This window comes from Polypterus senegalus, chromosome 2, assembly GCF_016835505.1.
Source record: "Polypterus senegalus isolate Bchr_013 chromosome 2, ASM1683550v1, whole genome shotgun sequence".
In the NCBI taxonomy this organism is placed as follows: Eukaryota; Metazoa; Chordata; class Cladistia; order Polypteriformes; family Polypteridae; genus Polypterus; species Polypterus senegalus.
This window is the reverse complement of record NC_053155.1, coordinates 321,143,417-321,158,102: the sequence shown is the minus strand read 5'-3', so window position 1 is coordinate 321,158,102 and position 14,686 is coordinate 321,143,417. Positions and strand designations below refer to the sequence as shown.

General features: G+C 53.1%; 1 protein-coding gene across 6 annotated transcripts in view; it reads left to right on the top strand.

Annotated features, from left to right (window-relative positions):
• The window catches only part of shroom2a (shroom family member 2a), a 64,008-nt gene that overhangs the window by 45,506 nt on the left and 3,816 nt on the right, over positions 1 to 14,686 (top strand). For all 6 annotated transcript variants that reach the window (XM_039745979.1, XM_039745978.1, XM_039745977.1 and 3 more), the window contains 4 exons: positions 2,375 to 2,475; positions 8,899 to 9,519; positions 11,758 to 12,249; positions 13,020 to 13,188. In XM_039745979.1, coding sequence (XP_039601913.1) covers positions 2,375 to 2,475; positions 8,899 to 9,519; positions 11,758 to 12,249; positions 13,020 to 13,188 — 1,383 coding nt within the window. The remainder of the gene's footprint in view (positions 1 to 2,374; positions 2,476 to 8,898; positions 9,520 to 11,757; positions 12,250 to 13,019; positions 13,189 to 14,686) is intronic.

Genomic DNA, 14,686 nt, shown 5'->3' with positions numbered 1-14,686 from the left:
ATCACATACAGGGTCAGATGAAGAGACCGCCCACAGGACATACCCTTGGGGCAGACGGTGCCAGTTGTGGTTGTGCAGGTGGCCTGTCGCTGCTTCAGTTTGTGTAGCCCGTGTTTTATACTCTCGTCTCTTGGGCCGCTCTCTCCGCTGACACTGGACTTAATTGATCCGTCACATCATCATTACTGCGGTCCAGTCACACACACACAAGAAGGCCCACTGGCGTTGTCTCTTCCACAGTGTCCATCCTTTTACTGCCCACTCTAGATGGGCAGAGCCCATTTTAATTTAATCCACAATAGGCCCAACTCCCCCATGTGGTAAAGAATCACCCTTTTCTGTATTTCCTGTTTATGCCAGCAGTGCCCTCTCATTTCCTGTTTATGTTGGCATAACCTGCACTTTGAAATGTGAGACAGTTTTCATATCATGGGCTTCACCTCGATTAATGCCAAGCAGTTTGAACAGCAGCCACCATCTCTGGATGGGACGCTGGGTCATTGCGCTGGCACAGGAACGTTACACAGCACGGTTGTGCGCCACTTCTTAACGCCTTGTCACCCTCTTCTAAGATTTCCGTTTAAGAGGTCCATTACCTGAGTGGTGACACGTCGTGTAGTCCCTTGACACCCAGTAATGAACAAAATGCCAACAGAGGATGGGCGCTGGCCACCATGTCCAGAGGTAATGGTACCAGTCCTGCTGGTGTGGCTGCAGACGGCCTGTGCTCAAACCAGTCAAACGTGGCCGCTGGGTGTCTGTTGGAATTTGAATGTGCGTCACAAGCTGAATATGCAAAGCCCAAGTGAAGAACTCAACGCCCGTGTGACTTCTTAGGCCACCATTTCCTATTTGTACCTTTGGTCAGGTGGCTTTTATTGTCATTGATGGAGTGGGCAGGCGTCTGTCCAGTACTTCACGACGTGGAGACTTTCAGATTCTGCACAAGCTGACCACCTTGTGAGGCTCATTGTGACAGTCACATGTCACACCTGGTCACCTTTAGTGTCACTGCCTGTGCATGAGTCGTTACGCTATGAAACTTTCACATCACAATTACAGGCCAGACTCGGTGTGGCATTATGACTCAAGGACACTAAGACCCCCTACAATTGTTGTCCATTTATGCTGCACCATCAGGCATTCTGGGATGCTGTGGTACCCCCAGGTGATGGAAATGCTGTCGCCACCTCAGCTCTATCTCTTCTTCATTGTCTTTTCATTATGGTGGTCCCTGTGTCAGCAGTGGTATCCACAGCCTGTCTGGTTGCATGGACACAATGGCACACATCAGCACGTGAAAAAGTGGTGGCACAGCAGTGGCACACTATGCTGACCATCAGGGTGCTTGCTCGAATACTGATGCCAGCTGGATTGTCCACCCTGTCCCCACTGGTCCAGATCTGAATCCGTTGGTGTGACACATTCAACATCGATGTGTGCACTACTGGGCAGTTCTTTATGTCTGTCACCAGGCAACAAAGGGGCACTGCCATTTTTCAATAACATGGGGTTGTCCTCTGAATTTTAAAGTGGCAGCGTATGGTGGTCTCGGCCCCAGGTTCAAAGGGCTTTGGCTCAGAACTTTCCAGAAGGACCACGCAGCTTCCTCTACAGTCCCGTGGCTCAGCCTCAAGCACATTGACCGTGTCACATGTAAGGTCAGTGCCCTCCATGCCAATCTGGCCCATGCTGGTGACCCTCGGGCGTTATATAGCGGGAGGCACATACAGGATCCCCTTCACACTGGGACCAGTTTATAGTCCCCATATTTGAACTCGCAGGGACATCTGCTGTATTTGAGACAGACCACCGCATTGCATGTCTGTGACAGATCAGTGAAGTCAAAGACCACCGTGAAGATGTGATACTGCAGCTCCTGATGTACTCGGCCCCGGGTTCAACAGAACTTCCCAGCTAGTCAGGTGTAGTCGGTGCCCCCCCTTGCCAGTCTGGCCCACACGCGCAGCCCCCTAAGAGTTTCTCAGAATTGACCCCATGTGACCCTGCAAATGAAGAGAAAAGCGACTCAGGGCCTCATGCAGCAGCGGGTGGCTGAGGTGGTCCCGTGTCGAGGGCGCAGGCGTCATCACAGAGGCCCAGGGTGGCTCAGTGGCGCGTGTTTGCTCAGGCCCGGTGACACGCTAATCCACGCCACGCCCAGACGTGGCAGAACAGGTGAGGCGGCAGCGGGGGAGGGGAGGCGGCGTGATAAGCGCTCCACAGACTGATAACATTCCTGTTCCCGGCGCGCGGCCTGCTCTGCCCGCTCTGCCTGCTCTGTCTGCACCGCCCTTTTTTTTTTTTCTTTTACACTTCGTTGTTTTTACGCGCTTCTCTTTGCCTGCCATGAAACGTCTGCTCTTCTCTCCAGAATGTTCTTGTGCCAGCAACGAAGAAGAGGCCTGAGGACACCCCGGTGAATGGCAGTCGTCCTGGAGCACCCGGTGCCGACACGGATGCCAGCTCGGTGAGGTAAGTCCCTGGCTTTGACATGTGGGGGGGGTCGACTCGCTGCTGTGGCCACCACCGCCCGCTGGCGTCACATCTGTCTGCTGCTGAGCTTAAAAGTGGGCAACAAGGGGACTGAACTTGTGACATGTGGTCACCTACTGAAGCAGCTTAAGTGGCATAAAGGACAGTGTGGGGGTCAGCTTGGACCTCTTGGCAGGTGTCCTCAATAATAGGAAGCCTGTGTGTTACTTCTGGACATGCATGGCACCAGTCCAGGTGTCCCGTGTGTCACTGTGACTGCGTGTAAACGTATGGCTCATGGGCCGCTGAGGTGCCTGTGGGAGTTGCCGCTCTTTTCTTTGTTTTAGGGACTCTGCCCAGCAAAGGGGCTGGCATAGAAATCATTCAAATGGCTGTGGTGCCAGGGACCAGTGTGACCCAGAATGGTGCCAGAGGCCTGGCTTGCTGCAGGTGTCTTTCCATGAGTCTCCCCCTCTGTTGGCAGACCCACCTACGGTGTGGATGGGCAGGGGAGCTTGTCTTAGTCATCACCCGTATTTGTTGGGACATGAAACAAGTCACTTTAGCACATGGCAGTGTGGCACAAGACATCATGGGATTGTAGACCAGCAAAGAGTGCTGGCCTCTCATCTGCATAATTTGTCACACCAGCTGGTGACGGTGACATCAGAGAGGCTGCTGTCTGTTGCACCAGAATGTCCCAATGCTGGTGCCACATGGAGGCAGGCATGAGTTGGCCTTATTTTTGGCTGGCATTTCACGCCCAGCCTACCTGAAAGGGGGTCTGCCTCTGAATTGCCTTTCCTGAGGTTTCTCCCTAACAAGGGTTTTATTTTGGGAGTTTCCTCTTCGGGGGGCTGCGGCCCTCCTTGTGTGATGTTGTTTATCGCTCCGTGTCTCTTCTATCACAACGTTCCCATCTGCCAAGCTGGTTAGACGTTTTTATATAGTGCCCTGTCCATCTCCCTCTGTTGTTTATATAGTGCCCACCTAGTAGTGGTATCACATACGTCACTGTTATATAGTGCCTTTCTCTATCTGTCTGTCTGTAATGGTGTGCCCAGCGCCACACTCATAAGGCCTAAACAGGCCCACAAAGGAGCCCCGGGGCTTTGAAGGTCCCAAATATTCAGTTGGCGAGAAGAAATCTCAATATTTGTGAAACAGGAAAACCAAAAAGGGCCCAGTTAAGAGCAGAATCAGTAACAGGACCCCAAAACGACAGCAGGGCGATGCCAGTGCAATCACGAATGACAGTCCCAAGCAGGTGCAGTGCCAATGCGTCTCTTTTAGATACCCGTGGGGCGGGACCTCTGGTGGCATCAGGTGGCCCTGCCCTCCCAGGCTCCACACGCACAACAAGAGTAATGAGAAGGCTGCTGGCTGTGATCCGCGTTCACATGAGTCTCGTTTGGCACATCGGGTGGGCAGCCGGTCCTGAACGCCAAGGGGTCTACAAGGTCAAAGTGGTGGCAGCTCATCCAAGTGGACTGTGGCTTAGTGGCATTGGGTTTGGCCCCTGGGCTGGAAGTGACGACTAGTAGGACGTGTCACCGGGTTTGCTGTCCTCTGTCAGCCCACCCACACAGGTCATCCTCGGTGGGCTCCTGGGATGTGAACACCCACCCTTTTGGTCTAAAGCTTGGGTTCAAGTCAGGTTGTCACTTTTGTCCGGTTTGTGGTTGGTGGGCTTGTTGTTTATGGATGCGGCTCATGCCAAGTCATCATTGGCACTTGTCAGCTGAGAGGCCCGCACTTTGGCATGTGAGCCACTGGCCCTTTACTGTCCTTTTCACTCTCCTTGTATGCGCCAGGCTGCTTTTCCCCCATTCTCAGTGACCGAGTTGCCCACATGGTGCCAGTGGCAGCAGATGTCATGATGGGGTTTAGTTGACTCCTGGACATCCTGATGCATTGAAAGCCAGCTGGTCTGCCTTGTCATAAAGTGACTGATGGGCACGACAGCCACTTGTATTGTTGGTGTCACCCTGACCACAGGGCAGCACTTTCATTAGCACCTTAGGGCGCTGGCCACAGAGGTGGTCCTCAGGAAAGCTGACTCGGCAGAATGGACTCCACCTAGTGGACACTGAGGGGGGTTTAGGAAGGGGGCGGAGCCCAGATGTGAATGACCCAACTCGAGCGGGGGTGGTGGCCCAAGTATTCACGTCAATGAATGAAACTCTAAGAGGGTCTCGAGCTGCCGGGGCCAAAACACCTACAGCCGGCCTGGCACTCGCTCTGTCAAGCCATTGTGTCGTCGCCCTCAGCCGGCCGGGAGAACAACAGACACTTTCTTGTCCCCGCAGCGGGCCGACTGGCATTTGAGGGGCCTCGTCTTATTGTGTGCTGCCAGTGTAGAGCAGCAGCTGCTGCCTGTTTTGCTCATCTTGCATTTTGAGACGTGAGCTGTTGTCTTACGGGTGTCTGTGAGGAAAGGAGGCACGGTGACCGTGAGCCAACCGTGCCCGGGGCAAGACCTGCGCCATTCTGGGGAATTTACCACTCGGCACGGGAAGATCACAAGCAACACGAGGAGGGCATCAGGTGAGCGGAGTGGAGCAGGTTTGAGTTCAGAGAGTGGCAGGGTGTGGCACAGGGATGAAGGGCAAGGAAGAATGGCACTGTGCTTATGACAAAGTGATGGCTGCTACTACTGTGAGTTGGATGGAAAAATACGAAAAGAGAAATAGGAAAGGCGCTATATAATAGTAAATGAGCTTCAGAATATCGGCACGTCGCAGTGTGGGCACCGAGAGTACTGGACTGTGAACGCGGGGCAAGACCCCTGTGTCTGTTGTAGAGTGCCTTGGGGTCTCTTTGCTGTATTATATAGTGCCTTTCATAACTATAATGTACTGTAGTGCCTTGGGGTCTCTCTGTTATATAATGCAGTGCCTTGGGGTCTCTAACTATAATGTACTGTATGCCTTGGGGTCTCTCTTTTTATTATATAGTGCCTTTCATTTCTGTATGCAGCTATGCGCAGTGTTGGTAAGGATTTCAGTGTCGATAGAAAAATAAGAGCACAATCAAATAGGTGACAGGCGCTATATACTGTAATAAATACGAATGGCACGGCCATCATTCATAACTGATGAAAAGGAAAGACACCATATCAGAGGAGGCTCAGTGTAGGAGACAGAAAAATGTGAGTATGATGAAATAAATGTGAGAGTTGGTATGAAAGGCACGACAGTGATGACCAACAGATGAGCAGGGAAGGCACTGTATAATACAAAATATGAAAAGCACTGTCCTGGATGTGAAAGGCGCTATATAATAGACATAAAGGCACTATATTAACGATAGGCAGGCACTTAGCATTGATCCCGATGACTATAAAGAGATGTGAAAGGCGCTATATAATGGATCTGTGTGTGTGGTAGTGATTGATAAACATGAAGAGCGCTATATAAGAAATACAAAGGGCACCACAACATCATAATACGACATGAACTGGATGTCCGCTCCCATTTCTCGTGGTGACGTGTCACATGAAGGCCGGCCACGGTGTCCCTAAAGACTCGCTGACCTTCAGTTGATCAAAAGCCCAGCAATCCCCACAACATGGTGGGCCCGTTGAAGTTGGAGTCCATCTTGTTGGACTGGAGTCTCCATGCTCTGCACCTAAATGGGTGGCAGTTTGGTGCAGCACTTGTCACGGTTGTGTGGCAGGCAGATGTCTGGGCAGTCAACTTTGGCACTGAGGACTGGGGGGTTTTGTAAAGGGTCTGAAAACCAATAATGCATGCTTGGTGCCATCTCCGTGGACTTGCCATGTCCTCCCAACTGCGAGGTGTGCCATGTGCTCCTGGGCCACTGTGACTTGTGTTTTCATCATGCGGGTCACCAGAGCCTGCCGTGGCGCGAGTCCTTCAGAGCGACGAGTCCAATTGAGTGTGTGAGCTTCGGTGCCCACTTCCTTCCAGGTGGGTTCTCTTTTTGGCATTGACTCGGACTTTGTGGTCCACATCTCTGCTTTGCTTTGGTAGCTCGATCCCCTCATTTAGACCCTCACCTGGTTGACGCCCTTCATCCCCTCACGGTCTCAGCCTGGCACCTCATTACACCAGCGTGGGCTTTGGGCGCACGTGGCCTTGGACTTGAAAGTGCCGATGGAGCCACTCATTGGCCGCTGGCGTCATGATGGCACCGCCAAGTCCCCTCAGCTGTTTGTTGGCATTGGGTGAGGTTGGGGGCCGGTGACAAGTGTGGCGCGGGGTCCACACGTTTCTCCTTTATTTCTGGCTTGTGGTCTTCTTGACATCAAACGCTGGAGGGAAGTGGAGTTCCTGACGATCCGCCTGGTTACCGTTATCAGAATGGCCCCCTCAGTAAAGTTTCCTGTTTGTGTGAAGTAGCGAGAAGACAGCTGAGAGGGGCCTTGGGCTGGAGGTCTTGGATCTGATGACCGAGTGCCCCCCAAAGCCTAGTGTGTCCCTGTCACTCTGCTCTCCTTGACAAAGACTGACGTGTGACGTTTGACGCTTTGCAGGTCTCTCTCTCTTCTGGGGGCTTGAAGCTTTCTTCCTCCTCCTTCTTCTTCTTCTTCTTCATCATCTCCTTCTCCTCCTCTTCTTTTTCGGCTGTCACTGACACTTGGCGGAGTCACAGTAAGCCCCTCTGCATGTCCTGAGCATGTGTCCCCATGTCACTGCCTTGTTTCATTTCTTGCTGGTCACCCGACTGCACGTTTGTGTTTCCCTGACGGGGGATCTCGTCGTCTGCATGGCCTGCTTGAATGCCGTGACCTGTCCAGTCATGGGGGTCCGACACTGGCGTTGCCGGTGTGACGTGGTGAGCTCAGCCTTCCCTTTTTGGAAATCTGCTCAAGGTCAGTTTGTGCAGGCGTCTTGCAAAGCCCCTGAGAGCCGCGCCACACACACAGCCAGAGTGTTCATGTACAGTGCTGTGCAAAAGTATGTGCCCCCCGAATGGCTTTGGGTCTCTAAACAAAGTAAAATTGGATAAAGAGAATCGGAGGACACACGGAACGGCGTTTCTAAATTAGCGTATTTAAGTCACAAGGTCATCCGATGGCTGCACTGCCCGTCTGAGAAGGTAATTGCCCCCTTAGTTACTCCCTCAAACTCGGTTGGCTGTTAATCTTAACCTCACCATATGGTGACGGCCACCATGACAGCAACACGACGAGATGCAGATGAGTTGTTAAAACTGACCAATCAGGAAAGGGTGGCAAACCTGATTCCGAGGCACCATGCCAAATGGAGGACCACCCAAAATGATGCCAAGGACACAGCAGTGACTCCTTTGTGAAGTTCCAGTGGATCTCAGAAGGACATCCAAAGAACCGGGAGAGGAGCAGGGTGGGTGGAAAGCCCTCCGACATCAAGAGGAACATCAATGGACTGAAACCCCTGATGATGATGAGCCAAAGACAGAGCTCTGGATGGCACGAGGCAGGCCTGCAATAAGACGAGGGGTGGCTGGCGTGATGGAGCAGAGGCAGGAATTGACCACCGGTGCCTTTAGGAGAAGGTCAATGGGCCAAACCACAAAAGCAAGTTGACAGGTTTTAGAGTCCTGACTTGACCCCCGTAGAGTAACCGACATGACAAACGGACCACCGTGTCTGAAGTAAAGCAGCAACGTCAGAGGACAGGAGGTGTTGAGGTGTGATGACCACTGCTAAAGGATATCAGCCAGGGGGCACTTACTTTTTCACAGCCCTGTCCTCACTTTACGCATGCTGGCCTGCCGCTAAGGCACACTGAAAGTCAGACTGCGAACTGAATGGAAGTCCCTTTGTGGCCATCGTGACGTGTGTGCTGGCGTCTTAGTGGCAGAGGCTGTGCCAGGGTGCCATTGGACACTCGTTCACTTCTGTCTGGCCAGTGCCCCCTGTGCCCTGCTCCTTCTGGTCATGTTGCAGTGCCATTCATGAGGTCATTACATTTGTTGTCACACTGAGGTCCCTTGTCACATCTTTATTTCCCAACACGTTGCATGTCCAGATGTTGACCACCCTGCTGATCTGCCTGTTGGTGCCCACAGTGCATTGCACCAGAGCTCATGGGTGACACCCTCACATAGTTGGCAGGACGCATGTCTGAATGTGTCCGAGGAGCCGGACTGCTACTGGTTCTGTGCCCACCTCACTGTGTGACCTGCCTGCCGCTGGTCACATGCGCAGCTCCGATTCCCAGTGACACTTTTCCGGCATGTTCTACCCCCCCAATCGTGTCCTATACTGCATAAGAGTGCCCCCTTTTTGCTCCCACGTGGGTGGCTCTTCGTGTTTGTCACCCGATCTCACTTGGTGGCCTTGACTGTGTTTGCCTAAATCAGAGCCCCCCCTCCTTTCTCGTTTGGCTTTGCCCCCCAGTTGTCCACGTGGGTTGTTCGTGGTGCGCCCACTTGGCTCCCTTGATGGCTGACCGTCTTCTCTTTCTGTTTTAGGCTCTCTGAGTCGTCGTCCAGGGCACGGCCCCCTCAAGACAAGCAGCTCGCCGCAGAGGGCAGACACAAACCATCTCAGCCGGAGCCGCTTTGGGGTCTGCCAGACAACAGGGGGCGCTCTGTCACCCTGCCTAATGACTACAGATACAAGGAGGGCGACGAGGCGGCGGCCCGAGCTCGCATCGCAGAACCCCCACCGCTTGCGCCCCCACTGATCGACAGTGGGGCTGGCACACTTCCAGAGACCCCGGCTTTGGGTGTAAAGCAGAAGAAAAAGGGGGCCGCACCACAGAGACCTCCGCCGCCCAAACTCGACAAGTACAAGCGGCAAGAGGGCGGCTTCTCGACGACCGACTGCCAAGAGAGCGGTGGGGCGCGCCAGTCCAGTACCCCCAGCTCGGACGCCCTTGCTGCAGCCCTGTCCAGAGTGTCTCTAGGAGATGTGAAGAGCGACGAGGGCAAGCAGGACGCCAGCGAGAAGGGGCTGCCCGCCAACGCCACCCGGTGCCATCTTCATCTCAAGTCATCCATGGAGGCGTCGAGGTCCCCCTCACCACAGTTCTCTCCACAGAGGCTCACGGATAAGCCCCCCGTCTCAGTGAACGAGGAGGCTCCATCGAGGTAACGAACGGGCTTGTGGTGGGCGAGTTAATGGGGCAGCAGTGGGAGACAGAAAGGGGTGTTAGGAAGTGTGTGCCCATCGAAGCCAGGCGGGCACAGGCAGCAGGCAGACACGTGATACCCGTCAATATTTGCACATTTATTAGAATTTGAATTGCGAGTTGTTTGATATCTGGGACTGGCCCTGGCATCCTCCCAAAAGAACAACGGGCAGGGCAGCAGCTGACAAGCTCCAGCAAAGAGCCGCTTATATAGCGCCCACCTACTGGCCGTCTTCACAAGTTAAGGGGGGGTCTGTGCAGAGGAGCCGCCCTGCCACCTGTCATGCCCTATGTGCGTATGGTGGTGGGCGGGTGGCAGCCTGAAATTGATTTTGGGCAATGAGAAAGTCCGTGGATGGCAGGACTCTGAATCAGGGGTCTTGTTATATAGCGCCCTGCCTACTGACTGCCATCCTGAAGTAAACTACATGGTGAGAAGCGGCTGTGTGGCCTGCTGATGAAGGGGGTGAACTGCAAGCCCCCCCACTGATGCCCTGCCAGGCTTAGCTTTGCGTGTGGTCAGCACTTTAAAGTGCCTGCTGGTGGTCAGGGGCGTAGCCAGGAATCAATTCAGTATTTACAGGGGGTGAGGGTTCAAATGGCAAACTTGAATCCCCCCTCAGCTATGCCAGAGGTGGTGGGTGACATGTAATGTGAAGGACACTGCTGACTGCACACTGATGCCAATAAAGTGGCTCTTTGTGGTGCCAGGGTGGATAAAGGGAAGGATGAATCTGGGTAGCCAATGTGGGTTTCCATTATGGGCATTAAGTAGCCATCATTTGCCAGTTCAGAATGGGGTCCCACTCAGTCATGCCAGTCAATCTTTGGGGCTTGATTATAAGGACAGGCAGGCACAGAGAGAGCTGGCAGCCTTACCCTGGCAGCGACGGGCACCTATGGCATAAGCAGTCGGCTAAGTTCCCCTTTAAAGACTTAACGGGGCTATCAGCGTGCCAGGAAGAGTGGGTATGAAGGACTGGCATCTGATATTGAGACATAAAGACAGGGTGGGCTTGTTAAGCTGCGGTGCGACGTGAAAGACATTTACTTATTTGACTGATGCCGTCCCCCAAGGTGATTGGCATGATTTGGCATACATCTGGGGTTAGGGTTTGGTGACTTGTTTTTGGAGCCACCACCAAGTGAAGTGACCTGCTCAGGGTCACACAGTGTTAGTAGCAGAATTTGATCTCGCAACCACTATGCCACACTGCCTGTGGCAGGCTAAACGGCTGGCAGCCTCCTGGAGTCAAGTTTGTGGTACTGCTGGTTAGCCCCCCCGCTATAATTTGGGTGGGCAGCAGCTGTCTGGCCCAAGTGAGTTTGTGCTGCACCCCGATTCTAAAATGAGCCCCCACTTCATGTCTGCCATAAACTGAAGTCGATAATAGCAGGGACAGTAGGTGGCGCCAGAGAAACACTTGGCTTCTAACACTGAGCCCCTCTGGCTGGAGCAGCCCGCCTGACAAAGGGTTGGGGTGACAGGACCAAGCGCCACCTGCTGGGCACACAGTAAATCTGAAGTGTGATGCTTGAGTTGGTGTCTTCCTGATATAGCTGCCCATTGGAGTCGGGCACTGCAGGAGAGCCTGGCACGACTGGCTTATGTCCTGATTATTTGACTTGTCCTCAATATGGTGACTGGTAGGTGGCACTGAGTAGCTGGCCTATGGTGACTTTCACAGGTCGCTCATTATGTGTTGGTAGTTGGCTTTGGGTTTGCTGTCATGGGTTGTGTGGCATCTTGATGGGCTGCCCCTCGTCCATGACTTGGTGACCAGTGAGGTGGCCACAAGGCTCCTTGTCAGGCACTTGGGCCTTTTAAACCCTTCATGCCCTGCTTGGACCGGCCGAGTCTTTGGTGCCCAAGTTGTCTACAAGGCTGTGCCAGTGGGGTGTGAATGTCCAGCGTTCACGTAAATCCTGATGTTTCTTTACTCCAGTAAATACCACGAGACACGAGGTGGGTGGTGCTGGCCTGTGTGCCCCTGGTGTAGAGTTCAGGGGGCACCAACGATGCTGCACTTTTTATTGTGTTCACTCGTATTTTTATTTTTCAGTTTTAAGTGGGCGTCAAAACTAGTGGGCCAAGATGGTTGTGCTTTGCAGTGGGTGAGATGGCACGGTGGGATCAGTGGGCTCAGTTGATTTAATGTTGATTGATTTCATCACAACCCCACCCCCAAACTAACAGGATTGAGAAGGTGATGGACAACAACACCACCGTCAAGATGGTGCCAATCAAGATCGTCCACTCCGAAAGCCATGCAGAGAAGGAGAGCCGGCCGTACCTCGTCCAGAGGCCTGAGCCCACCTCAGTGCCAGGAGACAACGACAAAGACCAGATCAAGACGCTGACCTCCATGGAGCAGTCGTACTCGCGCTTCTGTGCCTACACGAGGCAGGGCGCCGACCAGGAGCAGCGGGCACAAGATGACGAGCCCAGAAGGAGGGCTGAGCACCCGAGTGACGCCAGGACGGCGGACGACTTGAAGACGGAGGAGCTCGCCAGGGAGATTGTGGGGAAGGACAAGTCGCTGGCCGACATTTTAGACCCCAACACGAAAATGAAGACCACGATGGACCTGATGGAAGGCATCTTTCCCAAAGACGAGCAGCTGCTGGAAGAGGCCCAGCAACGCCGAAGGGTCCCCCCGAAGCCGCAGTCCCCGAAGCCTTCAGAGAGGTGGGCCTCATTGTCACTGTCATTCTTGTTTGTCCGGTTATCGGGAGTCGGGGTGGGAGCTGTGCCTTCTGGGTGGGCTTTGCACTCCTGCACTGATGGCCGAGTTGAGAACCGCAGTCACTTGGCATTCATTTTTTAGTTCCATTTATGTTCAGGTAGTGGACCACCACGGACCCACAGTTACAAACCGTGGGGCATTTGTTTACAAGGGGACAGAATTGATTGTCACAAGTGAGCTCAGGAACAAAATGCCATCCCGTTACCCTTCCACCCAGATCCCCACCCAGTAACCCTGTGGTTACGGGATTCCAGCCTGAGGAGACCACCCAAATACCTTTGGGCTCATTTTGGGCTCCACGGTGTTGAGATAAAAATCGACAGCCACGTCCTGTGAAACAACAGAAGGCTGTCAGCTGCTGGCATGGCTGGCATCTCCTGGTGCCATGGTGGACCTTACTGAGCCCTACCTCGACCCATATCCCTGTTGTGGGCCTATTACAGCACGCCAAGTCAGCCAGCCAGCCAGCCAGCCACTTAGTCCTGTCACTATGGGATAAGGGTGGGCATAGAGAGCAGCCTGGGCATGATGGTGGGCGATGCCACTTAGCTCTGCGGCGTGGAGTTGCCGCTCATCCTCTTCTTCCCTCGTGAGGGCTTTGGTGCCCCTTTGTTTTTGTGGTGCCATATCAGGAGTAGGACGGGGGTCTCCATGTGCTCTCCCTTGTCCGTCCGTCCGTCTCCCACTAACGACCGCCGTCTGCTCCACACAGGAGATCTGAAGAGGCGTCTCCGTCTGCGGCTGCCCTGACGACAAGCTCCTCCTACTACAACACATCCGCCCCCAAGGCGGAGCTCCTGATTAAGATGAAGGACATGCAGGAGCAGAACGAGGAGGAAGACTCTGAGGAAGAACTGGACCACGACCTGTCGGAGAAAAAGGTGAGCGATGCTGTGGTGGCTTCAGGTGACATCGGGCACCAGCCACTGTCACTTCTAGCTGTCACCTGTCTTTGGATTGTCTAAAAGAGTCAGGTGGGCAGCAGAACACACACATGAAGCCGGTGGTCCGACACCCCGCCACGCAGTCCGCCTTCACGTTCACGACACAACTCACCTGACATAACATCCATCTTGTGTCCCCCCGTAATGAGGTACAGTCCGCCCCCCCAGCTCAGCCTGACCTGCTGTATGTGATACAGCTGGTCCTGCCAACTAACCAGTTGGTCCCGTTATGGCAATTAATTTATAAGCCTGGGAATCGACCTCGGCGTGTGCCAACACAGCAAGGTAGAAAATTCAAGGGGTAAGATGGGGGGGTGAAGGTTAGCTGGTTTAGTGGGCTAGAATGTGGATGGATGAATGGGTTTAGTGACAGTCCGTTGTGGTGCTGATGCCATCTTTAGGGTTTACTTTGCAGCTGGTGATGTACTGCTGCCTGGGCACAAGTTGGAGTGGCAGCGCCCTCTGCTGGCCCCAATGAAAATATAAAATGACATCCTTCTCCCTAAATGTTGAACTCGTCTGGCTAGTTGAGCATGAACAAGACCCGCCACCCGTGTTCTGTTATTTAGTGGTTGCCAGCTTTAATTGTCTCAAATTCACTTCATGTGGCATCCCACTGTTTACAAATCCAAAATGTAACAAAACACAACTTGAACTAAAGTGACGATGGCACCGTGGAGTGAGTAAGGCACAAACCTGGCACAGATAAAGTGACGAGTGCCAAGTAAGGAGAAGAGAGGAGCACCTCAGTAGAGACTGGAAAGGCGCTATATAATAGGTACAGGAATGTCACATGCAGCAGAAGCTCCACAGTAGCATAGCCACACACACTTGTGATGGCACCAGAGGACACCGATGTGTGGCACCATGAATTTCACTGAACTCTGTGACAATAAGGACACCGTAAGCCTCTGAATTAAGAAATCAAACATCACACTGTCGGTGACACCAAGTCCTGCTGTCCTTCACTTTGTCTGTGTTATATAGCGCCTTTCACATCTTATATGGTGACTTTATGTACTGAAGTCCGTGCCTTAATGTTATTATATAGCGCCTTTAACATTAACCTAAACTACGTTTGCTGCGTATTATATAGCGCCTTTCACATTTACCAGTATGCCATATTGTGCGTTCACATCTATTTATTATATAGCGCCTTTCACCCATAGCTTCTGTCTACCAGTCTGCCTGTGTTTATATAGCGCCTTTCACGCCTGCCTGTCGTTTGGCACCTTTTAAGTCTGTCTGGTGTGCCTTTCGTACCCGTCTGCGGTGCGGCGCCCCTCCCATCTATGCATTATATAGCGCCTTCGTATTCGTTTAGCGTTTACTTCCTAGCCTTTGCTTTACATTGATGTATGTATCTGTCTGTTATATAGCGCCTTTCATCCACAGGTAGCTGTCTGTCTGTAGCACGTTTCGTGTCCATCTGTCC